Below are 18,034 nucleotides of genomic sequence, written 5' to 3'. Positions count from 1 at the left end.
GCTGGCAGACTAAATAACCACTTATTTGCCATTTCCTATCTGCTGTTTATGAACAGCTGTTTATCAAAAAAAAGAGTGAGAGAGAGAGCGTGTGTGCGGGAGAGAAAGATTTTTCAAAACTCTTTTTCGCTGAGGGGGAGAAAAAGAAGCAAGGGACTTGGGCCTTCTTCTCATCTCCTGCTGGCTTCTGGGCCTTTTAAGCTGCATTGCTCTCCCTTGAGGCATCCTTAAATTACCTTTTCTTTCTATCATTGTTCTCTGTTAAGTAGATTTTTGGAAGGTTTTTGACTGGTTTTAGGGTTTAGACATATGTTTGAGGTGGGTGAAATGTGTGGGGATAAAGAAGTGTCAGATAGTGAATTAGCATAGCAGAAATAGTACAGCACCCAATCTACATTCACTTCCTCATTAACCTTGAGGGAGTGAAATTGTGCATACTGCACTTGAAAAAACCTCAGACCTAGACATTTTTTTTAAAAATGTGTTTGGAATACCTTCCAGCATTCCATTCATCCCTCATTAAACCAATGCTATTGTAAAACAACTCTATTAGTTAAATGTAACTCTTTCTAATTTGCCATTTGTGTGCCAACTTTAATCTTCACCTTTATAACCTTTTAATTTGTTGAGCATACTTGAACATCCTGAGATCCAGAGCTTTAGTACTACTGGCTTTTTCGGCCATGGACATACGGGAGTTGTGGCCATACAGAGCGGCGATGCAAATAGCACCGCGAGAACGCCGGACTCACAGTAAGAGAGACTTAAATGTGTAAATTAGTTGTTGTTATCATAAAGATGTGTTAATGTGTTACTTGGCGGTATTGTGCTGGGGGGTGGGGTTGGTTGGTGTGGCTTTGTAGATACCATGGACTAAATTGGGTGGCTATTGGTTACTTGTCTGCGTCCCAGCTGTGTCAGCCAACGTTGAGCAGCGGTTCTCCACTGCTGCTGTGTTCAGTAAAAAAGCACTATGTTTCTTACAGTTTATTCTTTGCCAACACCACATTATGTATTCATATGAGACCTATGAAGGGCCTCATTGCTTTGGATGAGCTTTGGGACCTTTTTTGTAGTGAGTTCTGCCTCCACTAAGAAACAGCTTGCCTAATTTTGTTGGATTCAGTGCTGCCTCTGCATGAACTTGTGTCTGCTCCCCTCTGTTCTCTGTTATTTCCTGAGCTTTCCATCAGTGGGTCACAATTCAAGGTTTTCCAGCCTCACTGGAGATAGAGACCTGCTCATACTCTACTCCACACATCTCCAACACATGGGGGGTCCACAGAGTTCAGCCTGTACATTATGTGTTTGTTCTGTTGCTTTGTAAGAGGGCTGCATAACATATTGTTTGTTAATCAATCAATGTTGTGATACTGACCCTTTGCTATTGCACTGATATGCAGGTGTTTGGATGCCTTAAGGTGTTTGTATGATCCAACAAACATAAATCATTTTGTTCAAAAATCATGCAGACCAGTCTTAATCACATCAACGATTCACTAATGTGTCAGTATTGATCTTGAAGTTATGCTGTAGCTGCAATATATAGCAGAATAACTGCAATATGGATTTCTGAACATATTGTGCAGCCCTATGCTATGACTGTAGTTGTGTTTTGAATGTGTCTGGTTTTAGTACTTGCTCTCTTTATTCAGTATCATACAGATGTTTGAAAATAAAAGTTCCTGAATGGTTCTTGGTTACAGTAATGTGAATGCTTTTTCCTCTAACAAAGTAGTGTAACGCATTACAGTTTCAATTACATTATATAACAAATCACATTATAGTTACTGACTTAATGAGAAATTGAATTACTTACATTACTAATATTACTCATACTCAAACGAACAACTCTAATTTCCCTTCATATCGATTATCCATGCTTGTTCTTGTGTACGCTTTTGCTACCTGTGACAGCTAGCGATGCAGTTTAGGTTGCGAATGTGAGCAGTGCAGTGTGAGTGCACAAAGTGCTGTAAAGTCAACGATTCATCTGTCAAAGCTATTCATTTAATCTAATCTAATCTTACCACACTAATATGATGAATAAAGATCCCTGTGCTGAAAAGGAGAGAGAGCCAGTCCCAGGCTAACTTTGTTCAGGGGTAGCTCTGTAAGCTTTTATTAAAAAAAAAATGTATTTTAAAGCAGCTGTTTCTAGAGGCTAGTTTCTGGGTTTTCACATAGTATTGGTCACTAATTTTAATCAACATAACTGGCTGTGTTTTGTTCAAAGGCAGGTAAAGTGACAGGCCTCTTAAATGATGTTTCCCTTTTCCAGTCAGTACAGATTTGTGTGGGCTCAATAAGTAACAGAGAAGTTAGAAGTAACATAGAGGTTCTAGGAAAAACACTGGTATAGAACATTTACATTACACACTCATCCCATTTGCAACAACTTCCACTGCAAAGTTCTTTAGGGAACCCAAAGTGGTTCTTCTCTGGCGTCACTCCAAAGAACCCGTTTTGGAGCCAGTTTTTAAGATCGTGTAGCTGCACATCTGTATGACTATGTGTGTTCATGTGTTCTGGGTATGTGTGTGTGTGTGTCTGTGTGTCTGTGTATCAGGACTTTTGTGTGTGTCTAGGCTCTCAAGGCCTCCTGAGGTGACCTTGAGTGACATTTTGAAGCCGATTTATCAAACGCTCCGCGCCTGAAGACCACAGTCCTATTGTCAGCCGACAAAGAAACACTTAACCATTGAATCTGTTTGGATTCAGTTGGATGAGACACAATGAAGCTATGACCTTGGACAAACCCATCCTCGTTTTAAGGGGGCGAATTTACCCAGGAACACCTTTCTTTATTTATGTGTTAGTTTTTATCCACGAATAATTGCACATTAGCCGTATGTCAGTGGGTGTTTGGTCATGGCGAAATGGTCATCACTGGGTTGCAGATAAAGTATGGGGGAAAGGTTTGGTCATATTATCAGACAAATAATAAGAGATGCACAAAAATTGTAGTACACTGACAATTTCTCAGGAGTTCTGCAGGTCTACTAGGCAAAAAGTGCAATATTTAGGGTGTTTTTGGGAGTTTTAACACACAGGGTTTTGCATCAGGGACATGTCCCGTCACCTTCCTCTACAGAACAGGTTGGTATATCGTAACAGATTACCCAAGTGGCCCAGTGTTTGTGACAACAAAAGATCGTTTTTCGTGTCTGACTGGCTGTTGGAACTGAGCATCTGGTTTTGTGTAATTATGTCTTTGCTGCCGAATGCGGGAGTTTAATCGCTTTTACAAAGAGGACAGATAAACATGAGTGGGAAAATAGAGAGTTTTTGAAGACTGAGCACGACCGTTTTAACAGAACGACATGTTTGAATTAGATGCTCCAGCGCTGGCTCTAAATGGATTTCTGAAGTGGTTGTTTGTGGAGGTTTTCAATCGGACGTAACCTTGAGTCTGTATGGAGGTCTGTAGGATTTAAGTGCCAGTATAGCATGAAGAAGCTGAATACATACGCTTCGTTCTCTCTTTCTCTGTCTCCCTGTCTTTTTGTCCTGGTTTTAAAATTGAAAATTCTGCCTCTAAAGTTGCGCTATTGTCCAGGTAATTAATGGAATGCTGAGAGCGAGGTCCAGGTGCTTAAATTTTTCCCCCTTTTCTAATGACTAATAAGGATAGAAAATACAGATTAGTGCTTTTGGGGTCTCTTTTTTTAATATAAACTTGTGCATAATACATGCGTTTAAATGAAAAGACTGTGACCTTCAGTGTGGTTCATTTCAAACCCCCCTGCATTTGTTTTGCATGTTGAGGTTAGGTTTAGCATAACAATCGAAGTGATTCTATTTAATATGCACCTATTAATTCTTACAGTTCAATTGTTTAAAAGTTTTATAAGGCTCGGAATGCTGTTCGAACTTCTCAGAGTTTATTTCTTACATTATGGCTTATTGTAAAGGCCTGTAGCATATTTGCCTAGGCAGTGTGCTGAAATCTGAAGCTTTCCAGACATGGATATTTGGCATGTTCAAGAAAAGAATGAAATTTGGGTCAATAATATTATTTCCATATTTCTTTTTTCACTGTCTTTGCTATAGAATTCTGTTTGCTAGCTTGCTGAAATCTATAATGTCTGCTTTGCACACGTTATTAGCAATAAATATGTACATTACTTTCAATGGCTTGAGTCAGTCACTACGTCTGTTTGACTACTTCTTCCTCTGCCCCGATCACTGCTGTCTGATAGAATCACGGGCTACTACATCTGTATCATTGTCACACAACCTTCGCTCACTCTCCAGATCGGCGGGGTGACTCTCAAAATGGAGGCCTTCAGTAAATCTTGTGGCCGTGTCAGTCCCGGGCTTCGGCTCGATAAAGCCGAAACAGATGTGTGTGTGCCCGCTCTGCTGTTATTTTTGATTGACCGCCTCTGAATGGCATCTTCTTTGACTCTTGGCTGTAGGCCATCCAATCCAGTCCTCTGTGCTTCTGTTTCTAAACAGCTCAAGCAGCCAAAAATAAACAATCAGAGCAATGTAACTGGTGCCTGTGTGAACAACTCGCACCTTATGCACAGTCTTGACTGAACTCCTTAAACTTGGTATGGCTTTCACAGCAGCCAAGCTGTGAATATCTACTTTAGTCATACATCCTTGTTCATTCAGCCAAAGGATTGTGGCATATTCTTATTTATCTAAATGCAAATTGAGATTTTGATTTTTTTTTGTTTTTTAGGAGTATGTACCACCCATGGTGTGTGTGGCAGGTTCCTGTAGTCTCCATGTTCCCATGGATGAAGAGCTGATCTCCTGCCATGCATCGAGCTCATCTCTACAGAACCATAGCATGGATCCTTTCTGAAACTGTTCAACCCTTCGCACAGTTCTGAATAATGTCTGTATCTCACTTGTGTAGTTTTACTGTATGTGTAGTTTGCAAAAACACACTTGCATGTTTCATCAGCTTGGCTATAAAATTTATCAGAGATGAGGCTCTCTGACATTGTGTTTAGTTATAGTTGTTATAAAGATAACAAATAATAATAGTTGAGATAAATTGATATAGCATCGCTGTCCTAACAACGACTTATATCTATGAAATGCTAGGAAATACATTTTTTACAAAATTTGGACCATTTCTGTTGGTTAATTCTTCGCAAAGTGGTCACACATTGTAAAGGGCAGCTGGCATTTTCAAATGGTGTAAAAAAAATTGATAGTAAAAAAAAAAAATACAAAGTTTTGATGTAAGAATGATATATTTTAAACCATCTGTTGCATTTTTGAGCATCTTCAAAATCTTTAAACCATATCAATTTCTGATATGCTTTTCAGTGATTTTTGAATAATATAGAAAACCTAAAATGAATCATTTATTCAAATTGATTATAACTTGACCACACATTTTATTAATAGCCTTCTCTTTATTTTAGTTCTGGCTTTGCTAGATTTTCATTCATTGTCCATTGATTTATATTAACGCAACACATTTAGTGTGTTTAGTATTTACATTTGCACTATTTGCACAAATTTCAGTTTTCTGGGATGTCTTGCAGCATTTTACATATTTATTTAGAATAAACCACTATAGATATATAAAACTGCTGTTATTAGCCTGCTTCATCAGCAAAAGTACAGCCATCTTAGATTTAGAGTTTCTGTCTAATTAGATCTGCCGCACGAATCTACACTACTTTATTATGTCTATGCCAGTCGCCAGCTTTGTGTTTGTAAAGAAAGAATGAGGAAATAATCAGACTATTTGCATAATAGTAATTTATTGAAATATGAGGGATAGATTCCACCAGCTTGTAAGGAAACTCTTCATGGCAGGAAGTGGCTCAGGCTGTGGCATCCAGGGTTTGTAAAGTAGCTCACAATCTCAACACTCAGGTTCGTGGACATACAAGGCAGCTGCAGAACTTCGAGGGAAAAGTTAATTGTACAGAGATGAGGAGAAAATGAGAGCGGTTGGTTTGAGATTGTCAAGGTAGTGACAACAAATGGAGAATGATGTTCTGGACAAGTCCATTATGATAATCCAGTGGATGATGTAAAATTCATAAACTGATCATCTCTATTCTAGCAAGATCATTTAAAAAGACCTAAAACTGTAACAGTTTTGGATTTAACTTTACAAACAGTGGGGCATATGAGTATCTCTTGAGCAGACACTACAGAAATCTGAAGATTGTTCCAAGTTAAGTGTATTTCAGACTATTTTTTTTTTAAAAAACCCAATTCCTTAAATGTCATGAGTAGATTTGGGACAAGTTTTGCATGTGTAAAATGCTTGTTTTTTTGTTTTTTTTTTATACCAAAGTGACTAAACTTGAAGGAATTATAAAGTTAAAGCAGGTAAAGAGGGTTTATTTTGTGTGCATGTCAAAATTCAATAAATATGCTAAAACCATGGTACTTATTTTAATTAATGACTGAAACAAACATTAAGTGTTGAAACTGATTGTTGTCCCAACACTAATCACGACCCAACACTCGTGTAAGACATCCAGAGCCTTCCAACTGACCATATGGAATGCCAGTCTGATCAATAGATGAAGATAAAAGCTCAGAGCTGTCGTCCATTCATTGTGATGCAGAACAGATAATTACAAGTCAGAGGACAGATGCTGTCTTTGGTATAGAACACACAAGACTGCAATGAAGATGTTCCGTTTTAAACCCTATTATAGAAAAGGACGCAACAGTCAGTCACACCACTTCACTGGAATACACTGGCTCTCATTGTTTTACAGTGGCGAGATGGACAGACATTTAATGTAAATAAATGGGATCACGTTTTGGCTCCTGAACTGCATCTCGTATATATACATTTTTAAAAACATGCTTTAGTAAACAAATACATTGTTTATGACCCCCCACCTCCAACACATGGGTGAAACCAGGACACAATAAATTATGTTTATCTTTAAGCTTAACCAGTGACACATTTAGAAAGTTAGAACAAAATAAAGTCGACAGAAAAAAAAAAAGCACAATCAGCGAAAAAGTGATCAAATGACCAAACAGCTCGAAACACAAATATTAAGTGAGATTGCTCTCTGATTTTAGTGTCTCACGACATAATTAAGTACTGGTCAAGATGAAAACTGTACACACCAAAGAAAGCAAACCAGAGGAACATATTTTTTTCTATCTTTCTTTTTCTTTTTTTTTTATAAGAAATCATTGCTTTGCAATTTACCTCACCTCCAATTTACATCACAGTTCTCTCCCACATGACCACATGAATGTAAACACCTCTTGTCTCTTCTTAATTGTATTACATTAATACTTTATATATATATATACTTTTTTTATTTTACATGTTATAGTTCACATCAGCACGGTTAGCTAGCATGATAATGAAATAAGGCAAGACTCACATGACTGTGACATCACAAATTCATAATACTGATAGTTAAGGTTGTTTCTTTTTTTGTTCTTGTTCTGCAGCAGGCTTTGGTCTTGTTTTGACTGAGGCAGTATTTCTTCATCTTGGCTCTGGAACTGTGTCTTCCATCTTGTAATGAGAGGTTGGGTTTGAGGGGAAAAAACAATAGTTGTCTTGTTGTGTTTTCTCTCCACAACTGCATTGGTGAAATCATACTGGCAAACAGATCTATGTAATAACTTATAAATGAAAACAAGGTAATTTGTTTTGAGGTAAAAGGTAATAAACTGATTTTTTGTGAGGGGAAAAAAATGGTATGTATTAGCCTCTTGCATTAGAGGAAGAATTGCCTGCCATTTTAAGATAAATGCTGTTTATCAGTGTTTTGTCAGCATTATCCTTTTTTTGGTGAGGGGCTGCAAACTAGTCTCTGTGGGTGGCACAGTTGCAGGCATGCCAAAATGCCAGCTGATCCAGTTCACCTCATTCCACAACTGGAGCTCTATCGTGACTTGCGTGCCTTAAAACAGACATGAGGGAGCCGTTTGGCTGAGTGTTGATCAAAATACAGGTCTGAAGCTGACAAAGCAGTTTAATTCTTGGAGGAGAGGATAATCAGGGTCATCTTAACCCATCCGGTTTCAGTCTTAATGAAAGGGAGATGTATTTACTGTAAGTTAGTCTGCTCACGAAACAAGTGATGATGTTTGCAGTTCATCAGAAGTGTACCAAGAGATGAGAAGTCATTACATCACTGTTTTGTGTTTTCTGTTTGATCGGGGAGAAAAAATGTGAGCCAAACTGTCAAACTTTCAAGTGTTAATTTACATCCTCTCCCCTTCTGTTTGGCCCAAACAAAGCAATGGAATCAACATGAACCATTCAGCGCACCATTAAGATACCACAAAGTCATGTCACTGTGTGCAGGCATCTGTCTGTGTTTGAAAGCTATAGTTGGTGATGATGCTGGGCTGGAAGGGTTGCTGGGAGCAAATGTGTGCGGCATATCGAGCCAGAAGGGTTGAAAAAACGCTTCGTTTGCAGTGTTCAGGCGCGTTTGGCATGCAGCATTTCAATAAGCAGGTTGTTACAGGGCACGTCCCCGTTCAGGTGCTTGTAGTAGAGGTACTCCTCGGCCTGCAGACTGATAGCCCGGATTTCTGGCAGCCGCAGCAGCAGCTGACCAAACTTGTCTGTCTGCTGAGGATAGTTGCACATCACGTAGTCTAGCAGTGCAGCGTTGACCTGCTCCTGGACGCTCTCCACCAAGTGGAAGTTCTCCAGGTTCTTGACGTCTGGAGAAAAGAGGAGAAACACAAACAAAGAGTTATTGGTGCTAGCTGGCTAAGAAGCACGTGGACTCATCAACTCACATATGAAATGCATGAACAGACGCATATACTGGTCTCTGAAGCCCTTTATTATTTTTTTTTTTTTGCTCAGATTTTCTCAGGAGATTTAGAGTGAAATGAGAATGAAGTGGGGGAAAGAGATCCCCAGAGACGTCCTGCCCTGGAGACTGTGAATTACGCAGTGCGAGGCTGTGTATGCATGGAGGCTTTACACAGACATTGCTGCGACTACCACAAATCACAAAAACAAGTGATAAATGAGGCAATATGTGTCACCCTGTATCACCCTTTTTGTAACAGAATTTGCAGATTCTGTACTATATGAACGAGAGAATATGATGTCATGTGATGTCAATGGTAAAAAAATGTGGCCTAAGCTGCACATATTCAGTAGCGTCAGTAGTAAAATAAGTGGTGTCATTTGCATGTATTCTGTAGTTCTGAAGGTAAAAATATCATATAAGCATGTATTCTGTAGTGTCAGTACTAAAAATTGTGGCATAAACTGCATCTATTCTGTAGTGTCAGTGGTAAAAAGGGTCGTCATCACATAGTTAAAATCGTGGAATAATCTACATGAATTCTGTATTGTCAGTGGTAAAAATCATGGTATAAATTGCATGTAATCTGTAGCTCCAGATGAAGGTCTACCTGACTAAATGGCTGGCGGTGTAATATATGAGGTACTAATGAATCCCTGGTGAGTGGCTGCATTTAATCAGGTCGGAGGGGCTGGTGCTATGTGATCTTTTATTAATCCTTTTGACCCGGGGTTGAGGGCGAGCATGGCCGTCCCAATATTTCCTCCACTGGCAAATTCCCTGTGCCCTCCCCCGACACCTCAGAGTGATTGTGAAAGGACCAGGACGCACCCAGCCACAGCTAATGAGGCAGCTGGCACTCTACTCTCTGCTTTCCCTTGCCGAAAAATAAGCGCGACTGCCTCGCCCGCCAGAAAAAGAGGGAGAGAACGGGCAGAAGAGAGCAAGGGAGGGAGGAGGAGGGGGAAGGATACTTCAGCATGTAATGAGGGCTGTAGAACGAGCTGCAAGTTCTTCTTGGCACCAAGTGAGGATGTTCTCCCTGACCCCTGGGTGACACCGCCGGGCAAGCTCAGGACAAGGTGAGGGAGGGGGAGGAGGAGGAGCCCATCAGGAGGCAACCAATTACAAAGCTCCTGCTCTAACCCATGCGATTTTATCCCCAGCTGAAAAAGGAGTAAACAAACGATGCACTTTCCAGCCCTGTCACTCATTTTTTTTTGGGAGCAATGCTAGAAGGCAGTGGTTCGAGCAATGTCAGAAACTCTGAAATTTGCACTGTATATCCCTGGCCACTTCATAAAAGCTGGGCAGATAATGGTGATGAAGTGCCTCACCATGTGCCCTCACTGTTTGCAAAGCTAAAATTCACTTTTCTAATTAAATTGACTGGATTAAGATGATCACATAAAATGTTACCATGGTTTCAACGTTTCGCATTCAAAATTTCTCAGGCTACGATGAGCAAGAAAAGAAAAGAGAGGTGGGGAGGCGAGGAGTGAGAGCAAAACTACTGAGATTTGCTGAAGCCCTATGTCTTCTTCAGACTAATTAAAGAAAAATGATACAAAAAAGATCCATTTTAATTGCTAATTATTGTGAGGCTGCTTTTGAACACGGAAAAAATTAAATGGGGTGGGGAGGAGGGTGTTAAAAAGCACGGCTGATCGATGACAGTGGCTTGATCTCCCGTAAGCAAGAGGCCAGGTTGCTGAGAAAGAATTACTGTTTGTTTAATTTATCCACAGCGAGAAACGCTTGATCATGCCCTGCTGACAACGGGGAAAAAAAGCATCAGTTACTATCCAGTCAGGTCAAAGCATCGCACGGTAAGCACTCTTATCTTCTATCTCAACATTTAGCCACTGTGGGACTAATTATGAACTTTTTTACATGAAACAGCCTCAGTGTGCAGCACAGCTGTGCTAAAGCTCAACTCCAGACCCTTAGGTTCTGTGCAATACATTGTTCATTTCATCAGCGATCATGCCAGACGACCCTACATATCCACATGCCGCCCCCATTCCCTCCTCCGAATACACTGTTTTCTTTTTTTAATTGCAAACTATTTTCCCAGTGAAAAAAAGCATCTAAGAATTCACCTAAGCTGTCCCAATAAGCCTTGTCAGATGCTCATATTTATAATTATATGTCCACTGATGTATGTCCTTATACACTATGCATACATGCACAAACAATGTACTGCCATAAAGCCTTGTTCATAATGTTGACAGACAAAAAATGATAAATAATAAAAAATAATATATACAGCCTAGTTGCTCTTTCCCATTATGGCCCTCTACAACTAAAGCATTTTATATTGATTTCATTTTATTAGTATGCATATTGCAAATGAAGACACACTTGGGCATGGATTTTCACCTCTAATAGTTTAATCAATGACCAGTTAAATCATAACATGAAATTTGAAAGGCAAATTATGAACCCATTGACATCTCCAGCAGGCTGTTGTCACTAAGGAATGAATGGCTTCCTCTTATAGTGCTGAAACACCAAACCTTATCAAAATCAACACTGTCTGGCAGCAATGAAACATGACAGAGATACACTGTCAGGGCGGAGCTGTTTGTGTGTGTATTTCAAGAGCGTGCTTTATATTATAGCAGTGTTTGTGAGTGTTTAAAGCACTTGCAGAGTGTCACTGCGAAGTTTCAAAGGGCAATGTGTACCTTGTGCTTTCTGTCCTCTTTTACTTTACAGCACCCTGCAATCATGTAATCAGTCAAGTCTGTGCATTGTCATTTTTATTCATTATTAACCTGACTGCCTGACCCACACCAATCAGAGAAGGAGGCGGTGCTGCCGCTGCCCTCTGGCCCAGAATGGACCTGGGAAGGCCCCCGCTTCCCCACAGCCACCATCTGACACGCCATTGCCCGGAGGAGACCATGGCCAACGTCCGCTCAGTCAAAATATGATAATATTTACCCAACTGCTGAATCCACTGTGTTTTCTTTTGCTATAGGTACTGGATAACAAAGTGGGTATATGCATAAACTCGTATTTTGAAATCTTCTAATAGGTATTACCTTGATGAAGCTACTCAAGCCTATAACTGATGTATGTGAATGCCCTTCTCCTTCATTCCATGTTAAATGCTACTTTTTTCAAATGATTTTATGCAGTATCATAGCACACTTCACTCCTTTTCATGTTGTCCTTCCTCAAACTGCCATTTGCATGTATCACCTCATCAATTCACTCTGGTTCTTCCAGTTGTATGTTTAACATTTTACAGTCACAAATGAACTGCAGCTGTAGATACCAATCTCTGTGAGCTAAATGAGGCATTATGAATGCTAATATCATACTGAATATAATATTATTAATTAACTTTTTCATATAGATCTTCACATCATCATCTGTCCTAACTAAAAAAGGCACTCACGTTACACTGTCTGGCAGGCAAATGACTACATGCAGGAAAATGCCTTTAACATGAAAAGAAGCTGTTCATTATCAGCAAGAAGACGGCTGTCCGCAGGACATGTTTTACTGTCCAAACAAACTTTCTCTCTTTCTCTCTCTGTTAATGATGCATATCAATGACTCCAGCTCTTCTCTCCTTTCTCAGAGGGGAGTTCCTCCTGACTAAGCTATGAAGAGCCAGAAGAAACAGTGTTTGTTTTTTTTGGGTCAGCATTGTCAAAATAAAGCACGAAGGCTCAATCTGCTCCTCCCTGCTCAAACAGGACTGCTGGGCCCGGAGTGGCCCGCTGCTATGAAAGAGAATTAAACAGGACGGCTCCAGCTGGGGATACATTAAGTCAAATCTGAGCCTGTCGCTGTCGGGTTAAACAGGTAGAGGAGACGTCCTGGTTGCCCAAGGACGGGTTTGACCTGCACCGCTCGCCACATGGAGGAGGGGGGCAGGAACAGGGGAAGCGGGGGAGAAAAGCGCCTTAGGTATGATGAAATAAACACGAGAAACTTGGGCAAGCCCATCTTTTAACAAATGCTAGCTGAGAGGTGCTCTGCCTCCTCCTGAGGTGAGGGAAAATATATTTACATATTTTTATTCATCACTGGTCTGACTTGAGCATTGTTAAGCACAGTACACTCTGTAAAAAAAATCGTTACATAATTAACTCGTATGAATTTGCAGGTGTTCATAATGATATCAGAGATAAAATCATTATTCACTGCCCATTAATAGTTTGGGGAAAGGCTGCAAAGGTTTTGTTAACATAAAATATCTATTTGGTTACTTATTGTGTGTATCTTCCTTAGTATCAGCTTCATGTTCATACTTCCTTGGTATGAAGAGTAAGTTTTGCCTAAATAATTTTTCTTTTCTTTTTTTTATTGTTTCAAGCCCATGTTGAAGATCTTTTGGCCCAAATGTGGTTTAAAGAGCTGAAACGTTTGAGTGCTGATTACTAGAGAATAAATGTCTCAGAAGTATAAGACAAAGTATTGTCACAAAAATGTGTGGCTTTTTTATGTTTGGTTATTAGTAACTGACAAAGACAAAATTAAAACTATTTTGCACAACTCTGTGTACCCACAATTTTGATAGACCTTGTGTGTCTTTTATATGTATCCTCCTATCTCTCGCCCAGTGGATAAACACCTTTATGCAACTGGCACTTGTACCAAAGCTTTTTACTGCCCACATGTGTTGCCACCCAGTTCCCTCTACACAACCATGACAGAACACTGTCCATGTCTGTGACTTCAAAGCTCAGCTATTTTGGACAGCAAGAAGAATCTTCAGTACCAAGAAACCTCTTAACCTTCCATGCAGAGAGAAACAGTGTTCAAGCCTTAGCCTCGGAGAGAAGATCACCCCATTGAGGGCCTGCACTCTTAGCCTTCTTTCACATGTAATGAACTGTTGCATTGTCTCTACATTTGTGAATGTACTTGTTCACAGAGCTCTAACGGCCCATGTTCAGATGGAGGGTCCAGAAGCGATCTATAATCTCTCTTTAACACTCAATCTCTCTCTCTCTCTTTCTCCCCATCTTAGTGTGCTAACCCTCTTGAGAGTCTAGTTTGCATTCAACCCACTTTCACACACACTAATTACATGCATACGAGAGTAAAGGGGCACGTCAGAATCTTCTTGTTTATGATAAAGTGACAGAAAATCATTCAGGGGGCAAGTATCCCCCCATCTCCCCCTAAACTCCTGGAGCAGTCCAAATACCGCCCATAGTGGAAACCACAAACCTAATGAGGTCATTAAAGCCAACCTTCCATCAATATCTTTTTTTATTCTCTCCTCCTTTTTTTGACAAATTTGAATTAATAATTCACCAGAGTGCCTGGGGATGTATATTTTCTGAGTGAAGGACAGTTAATCCATAGCATGATTTCCCCCCACATAAAGAGACACAAACACTCACATTCTATTTTGCCTCTATCCTCCTTTCTTGTTTGACTATCAATGTTTGCTTGTGCTGACTAAAGAAACAGCTGTCTTTTTGCATCTCTCCCAATATGCACGCATCTCTCAGATGGGTGGTGAGGCTGCATCCACATTATAAGGCAAGAGTCCAGATTGAGTTTAATTTATTCTAACATGTTAGTAGCTTTGGTCTCTGTTACCTCAGGGGTAATATAACATGATATGTTTGTAAGCTGTCTGTCTAAGCTTAATTAATTTATGGGCTTGCAATGTTGGACTGTACATTTTTGGCAAATCTGCTATGATGAGGAAAGCGATGTCTAACTTAAGACAGTTTATATTTGTAGATATAAAGCCAAGGGACACTGTAGGTTAGATGTTACAAATTATACAATATAAAAAATTAATTCAACCCACTATGTGTTTGCTAGAGTGTATTTAAATGTGTATTTAAAGCATGAGACTGAAAAATTTAACTAGAATTTTCAAAGCAAAACTGTCATTCACAAATGATAACAGAGGTTCTATACATGTTTAAGTTACAGATACATAGTTTATATCTTAGTTTCATAGTAGCTATAGAATAGTTATTGAACAATGAGCCTCAATACTAATAACTAAAATATGCTGCCTAAAGGGCCTAATATAGCATGGATGTGCTAAGTTGGAAATGCATTGGTTCTAAGTACGAATGGCCATCCTGAGGCACAAGAAAGAACAATGGCAGGTGATTGTCCATGCATGCTCCATGCTAAAACAGCCTCTCAACAAGAATATAACAGACACCTCAAATACAAACCCCCTTCTGGGATGAGCTCCATAAGTGTGTCTGTTTGACCTCATGGAATGCCTTCCATTCTTATGAGCCTCCTCTCATCTCCCTTCGCCAGAGCCGTGATGAGCCAATATTGAAATGAGCATTTATTTTTATGTGTCTCTGATGCGTAAGCCCACCCCCTCTTTTTCTCTTGCCCTTTACACTTCACACCTGCTGCACTCACGGTTTTACATTACAGGAAGACTGATGATGCTGCATTTTTCCAGTGTGAAGACACTGCAGGCATTCCAAAGCTTTGTTGCTTTAAATACACAACAGCATTGCAGTGACAACTAACTGGGGCATGTAAAAGAGAACAAGAGAGATGCCCAGAGCACCTGTTGGCTCATTTGTGTCTTTGTGTTTAATCACTGTCTCTAGTTTCAGAGGCCTGTGGTCAGGCTGAAACTCCGACATGAGGTAGTGCTGGGTAGTACAGATAAAATCCAGTATAGTCATATTTTCCAAAATTATCACATTATCACAGTATCTGATGGTGTTTAGGTTTGCATTAATAAAGTTAACGAGCCCAGGCTTCCTGAGTTCTTGCACTCTATGTTGAAGGAATGTCTTACAAATGTGACATATTTCATTTAGACAGCTTTACAGCTTTACAATGTATTGTAAATGTTAACCAGAGAGAAACAATATTTCCAGAAAGTTACAATTTATTTAGTTGTCATGTATTTTTAACTGTTTTTTTTCCAAGCATCTGATGCACTTAGCAAATAACATACATTGCTGTTAGTTTTGTTAGCAATTAATGCCACTAAAACTAGAAATCAGTATCGCTGTGTGATACCAATACGCCCAGCACTAACATGATTCAGTCTGTGTGTGAAGACTGAAAAGCTCCTTTGTGATCTCCTATTGTAGGCCACTAGCAAGACTGAGATAAATGGCACTTCAGCTCATCTTAGGTGGGTGCTTGACATCAAAATGTCATAGTAAAAAATTACAAACATACTGTTATGATATCCATTACTAGTAACTTTTTCTTTACAGTATCCATGATGATGGCTTTCACGAAATTAATGTACAATTCAGACAGATCCTCTTCAGACATATAACCTCAGTTAAGTCCTCTCAACTCCACAGCTACAACAAAGCTGTAATAACTAATTTTAATTGCAAATCTAAACAGTTAAACATCATATCATTTTAAAATTATTCAATAGCTTTTCCTTTAAAGAGTAAGCAAAGGCTGTACAGCAGCTGTTTTTAACCCTTAGAAATTGCAGTTATCATCAGCAATAGCATGGTGCGATTTCATAAACATTACTTCTCACGCATAGCGCATTAAAACAAGTGGAGAAACTGTGTCAAATGTATGCATTCAATTAATATCATATGTGTCTTTGTAACCAGAAGACGCACTTGTATGTTTGTAGTTAATGGATATGCAGAAATAAAAATAATCCTTTACCTTTTTGCTACATGTTTGTCGTTTTTGACATCAAAACAATTGGAAAGTTGGAAATACAGACTAAAACCAATCAATGCAAATGTAAATTGTACACAAATTTAATTAATTATGTAACTATGTAATTAACTATGAAACTTCATAACTACATTTAAATAATATACAGTAAACAGTTTATTACTCTCAAATTTCTCAGTGTTAAATAGATTGTTTTAATCTGCACACTGTTTGCAAGCAAGTGAACAGCTCACCAGATGAATAATCTTTTGTAATGCAGGGGTCACTCTGAAAGGGTCATGTCTGCTCAGCTGTTTAGTTTGTGTGTGTGTGTGTTTGACCCTGCTGCCTGCCCAGGGGCTAGGAGCCGCTACTGCTGCATTCTCCCTCTTGTGCGACCAAGGAGCTTTTATGGATGGCTGTGGCTCAGAAATCTTTCTGTGGGATCGATTGAGAAATGACAGGTCGGGAGGGGTGCGAGGGTGCTATGGAGCTTGTGTAACATGCTTATCTGTGTTTGTGCGCAATGTTTAAATAATGGCAGCCACCTGATCAATAGAGCCGTCCCTACGGCAGCCGTAGCTCTGGCTGTCTCCTCGAATTGGCCACGGAAAGGCACTGTGCTGGGCTTCAAGCCTGGGGAAGCTTTCCTCTCGCGCCTAAGAAGAGGCTCTCTTTAATTGGCCCAGACTGAGCTAACTGAGTCGGCTACACTTCACCCATGGTATGATATTAGCATCGTAGAATGCTGCTATCCATGAGCTGCGATAACCTCCAGCAGCAGCAATGGTCATGTAAAAGAAATCAAAAACCGCACAACCACACACACACACACACACACACACACACACACAAGCAACAACAGGGCCCCTTTACAACTTGTAAAAAACGAAAAGTACTGCTGTAGCGAAAGTAAATAATAAACTTTGGCCCATTGATCGGAAAAACAAAGGGCTTGTGTATGTTTGTCCCAACAGGATCGCAAGCCTCATAAATCTTTTAGGGTGCTCTGTTTTTGCTGCGGCTTCTGTTTAGCTCTTCCTCTTGAAAAGCATCCCTCTCAATTCAGGTGATGGACAGAAACTACAGGTTATTTTCATTTCAAATTTTGTTTGTACAAAACGTATCTGCATAACTCAACTGTTTACAAAGCTAGAGCGGTTTTACGCTGTCTGTTCAATTAGGAGAGTTAAAAACAACCTACAGCAAAAATGAAATGCAGAATCTGAGACCATCCAAGATATTGATGTTGTTTGGAATGAGGCTTGGCTGTGCAGATTTAAAACATGGCTGAAGAAAAGTGATCGGCGGTAGGGCAACTATCTGCAAAAGCAGGCAGAAAATACGCCAGCACTCATATGATTGATATTTCCAGTGCAGGTATCAGTTAGAAAACACCTGACATGTGTGGAGCATGTTGCGGGCAGGCCTGTCTGCTTAGCAGCAAAGCACGGGCCAGCCAGCGTGTTATGCAGCCGGTAATAAAAGTTGGCCATTGATTTTCTGTAGCCGCTTGTAACTGTTAATGTTGATACATCAATAGCCAAAGGAAAGCACAGGCCTTAATAGGAGGCTGAGAATGTGGAAATACGGGAGGGCTGGGTGCTAAATCACAGAATCTATCCCCCCCGATCGATAAGACAGTAACTGCAAGTGTCCCTCTGCTTTCCTAATGTTTT

The 18,034-nt window shown here is 39.8% G+C and overlaps 2 protein-coding genes across 9 annotated transcripts in view; one reads left to right on the top strand and one right to left on the bottom strand.

Annotated features, from left to right (window-relative positions):
* Positions 1-5,406, top strand: part of LOC118818853 (adhesion G-protein coupled receptor D2) — a 67,717-nt gene extending 62,311 nt beyond the window's left edge. For both annotated transcript variants that reach the window (XM_036586364.1, XM_036586363.1), the window contains exon 25: positions 4,694-5,406. In XM_036586364.1, the coding sequence (XP_036442257.1) occupies positions 4,694-4,819 (126 nt within the window). In that variant the 3' untranslated portion in view covers positions 4,820-5,406. The remainder of the gene's footprint in view (positions 1-4,693) is intronic.
* A 310-nt stretch (positions 5,407-5,716) lies between these two features.
* Positions 5,717-18,034, bottom strand: part of nr5a2 (nuclear receptor subfamily 5, group A, member 2) — a 54,237-nt gene continuing 41,919 nt past the window's right edge. For 5 of the 7 annotated variants that reach the window (XM_036586368.1, XM_036586369.1, XM_036586366.1 and 2 more), the window contains one exon: positions 8,399-8,646. In XM_036586368.1, coding sequence (XP_036442261.1) covers positions 8,399-8,646 — 248 coding nt within the window. Of the gene's footprint in view, positions 8,647-18,034 lie in introns of all 7 variants that reach the window. The other 2 variants (XM_036586365.1, XM_036586371.1) reach the window with 1 other exon arrangement.

Source organism: Colossoma macropomum, unplaced genomic scaffold (genome assembly GCF_904425465.1).
Source record: "Colossoma macropomum unplaced genomic scaffold, Colossoma_macropomum, whole genome shotgun sequence".
Lineage (NCBI taxonomy): Eukaryota > Metazoa > Chordata > Actinopteri > Characiformes > Serrasalmidae > Colossoma > Colossoma macropomum.
This window is presented reverse-complemented; position numbering and strand designations above follow the sequence as displayed.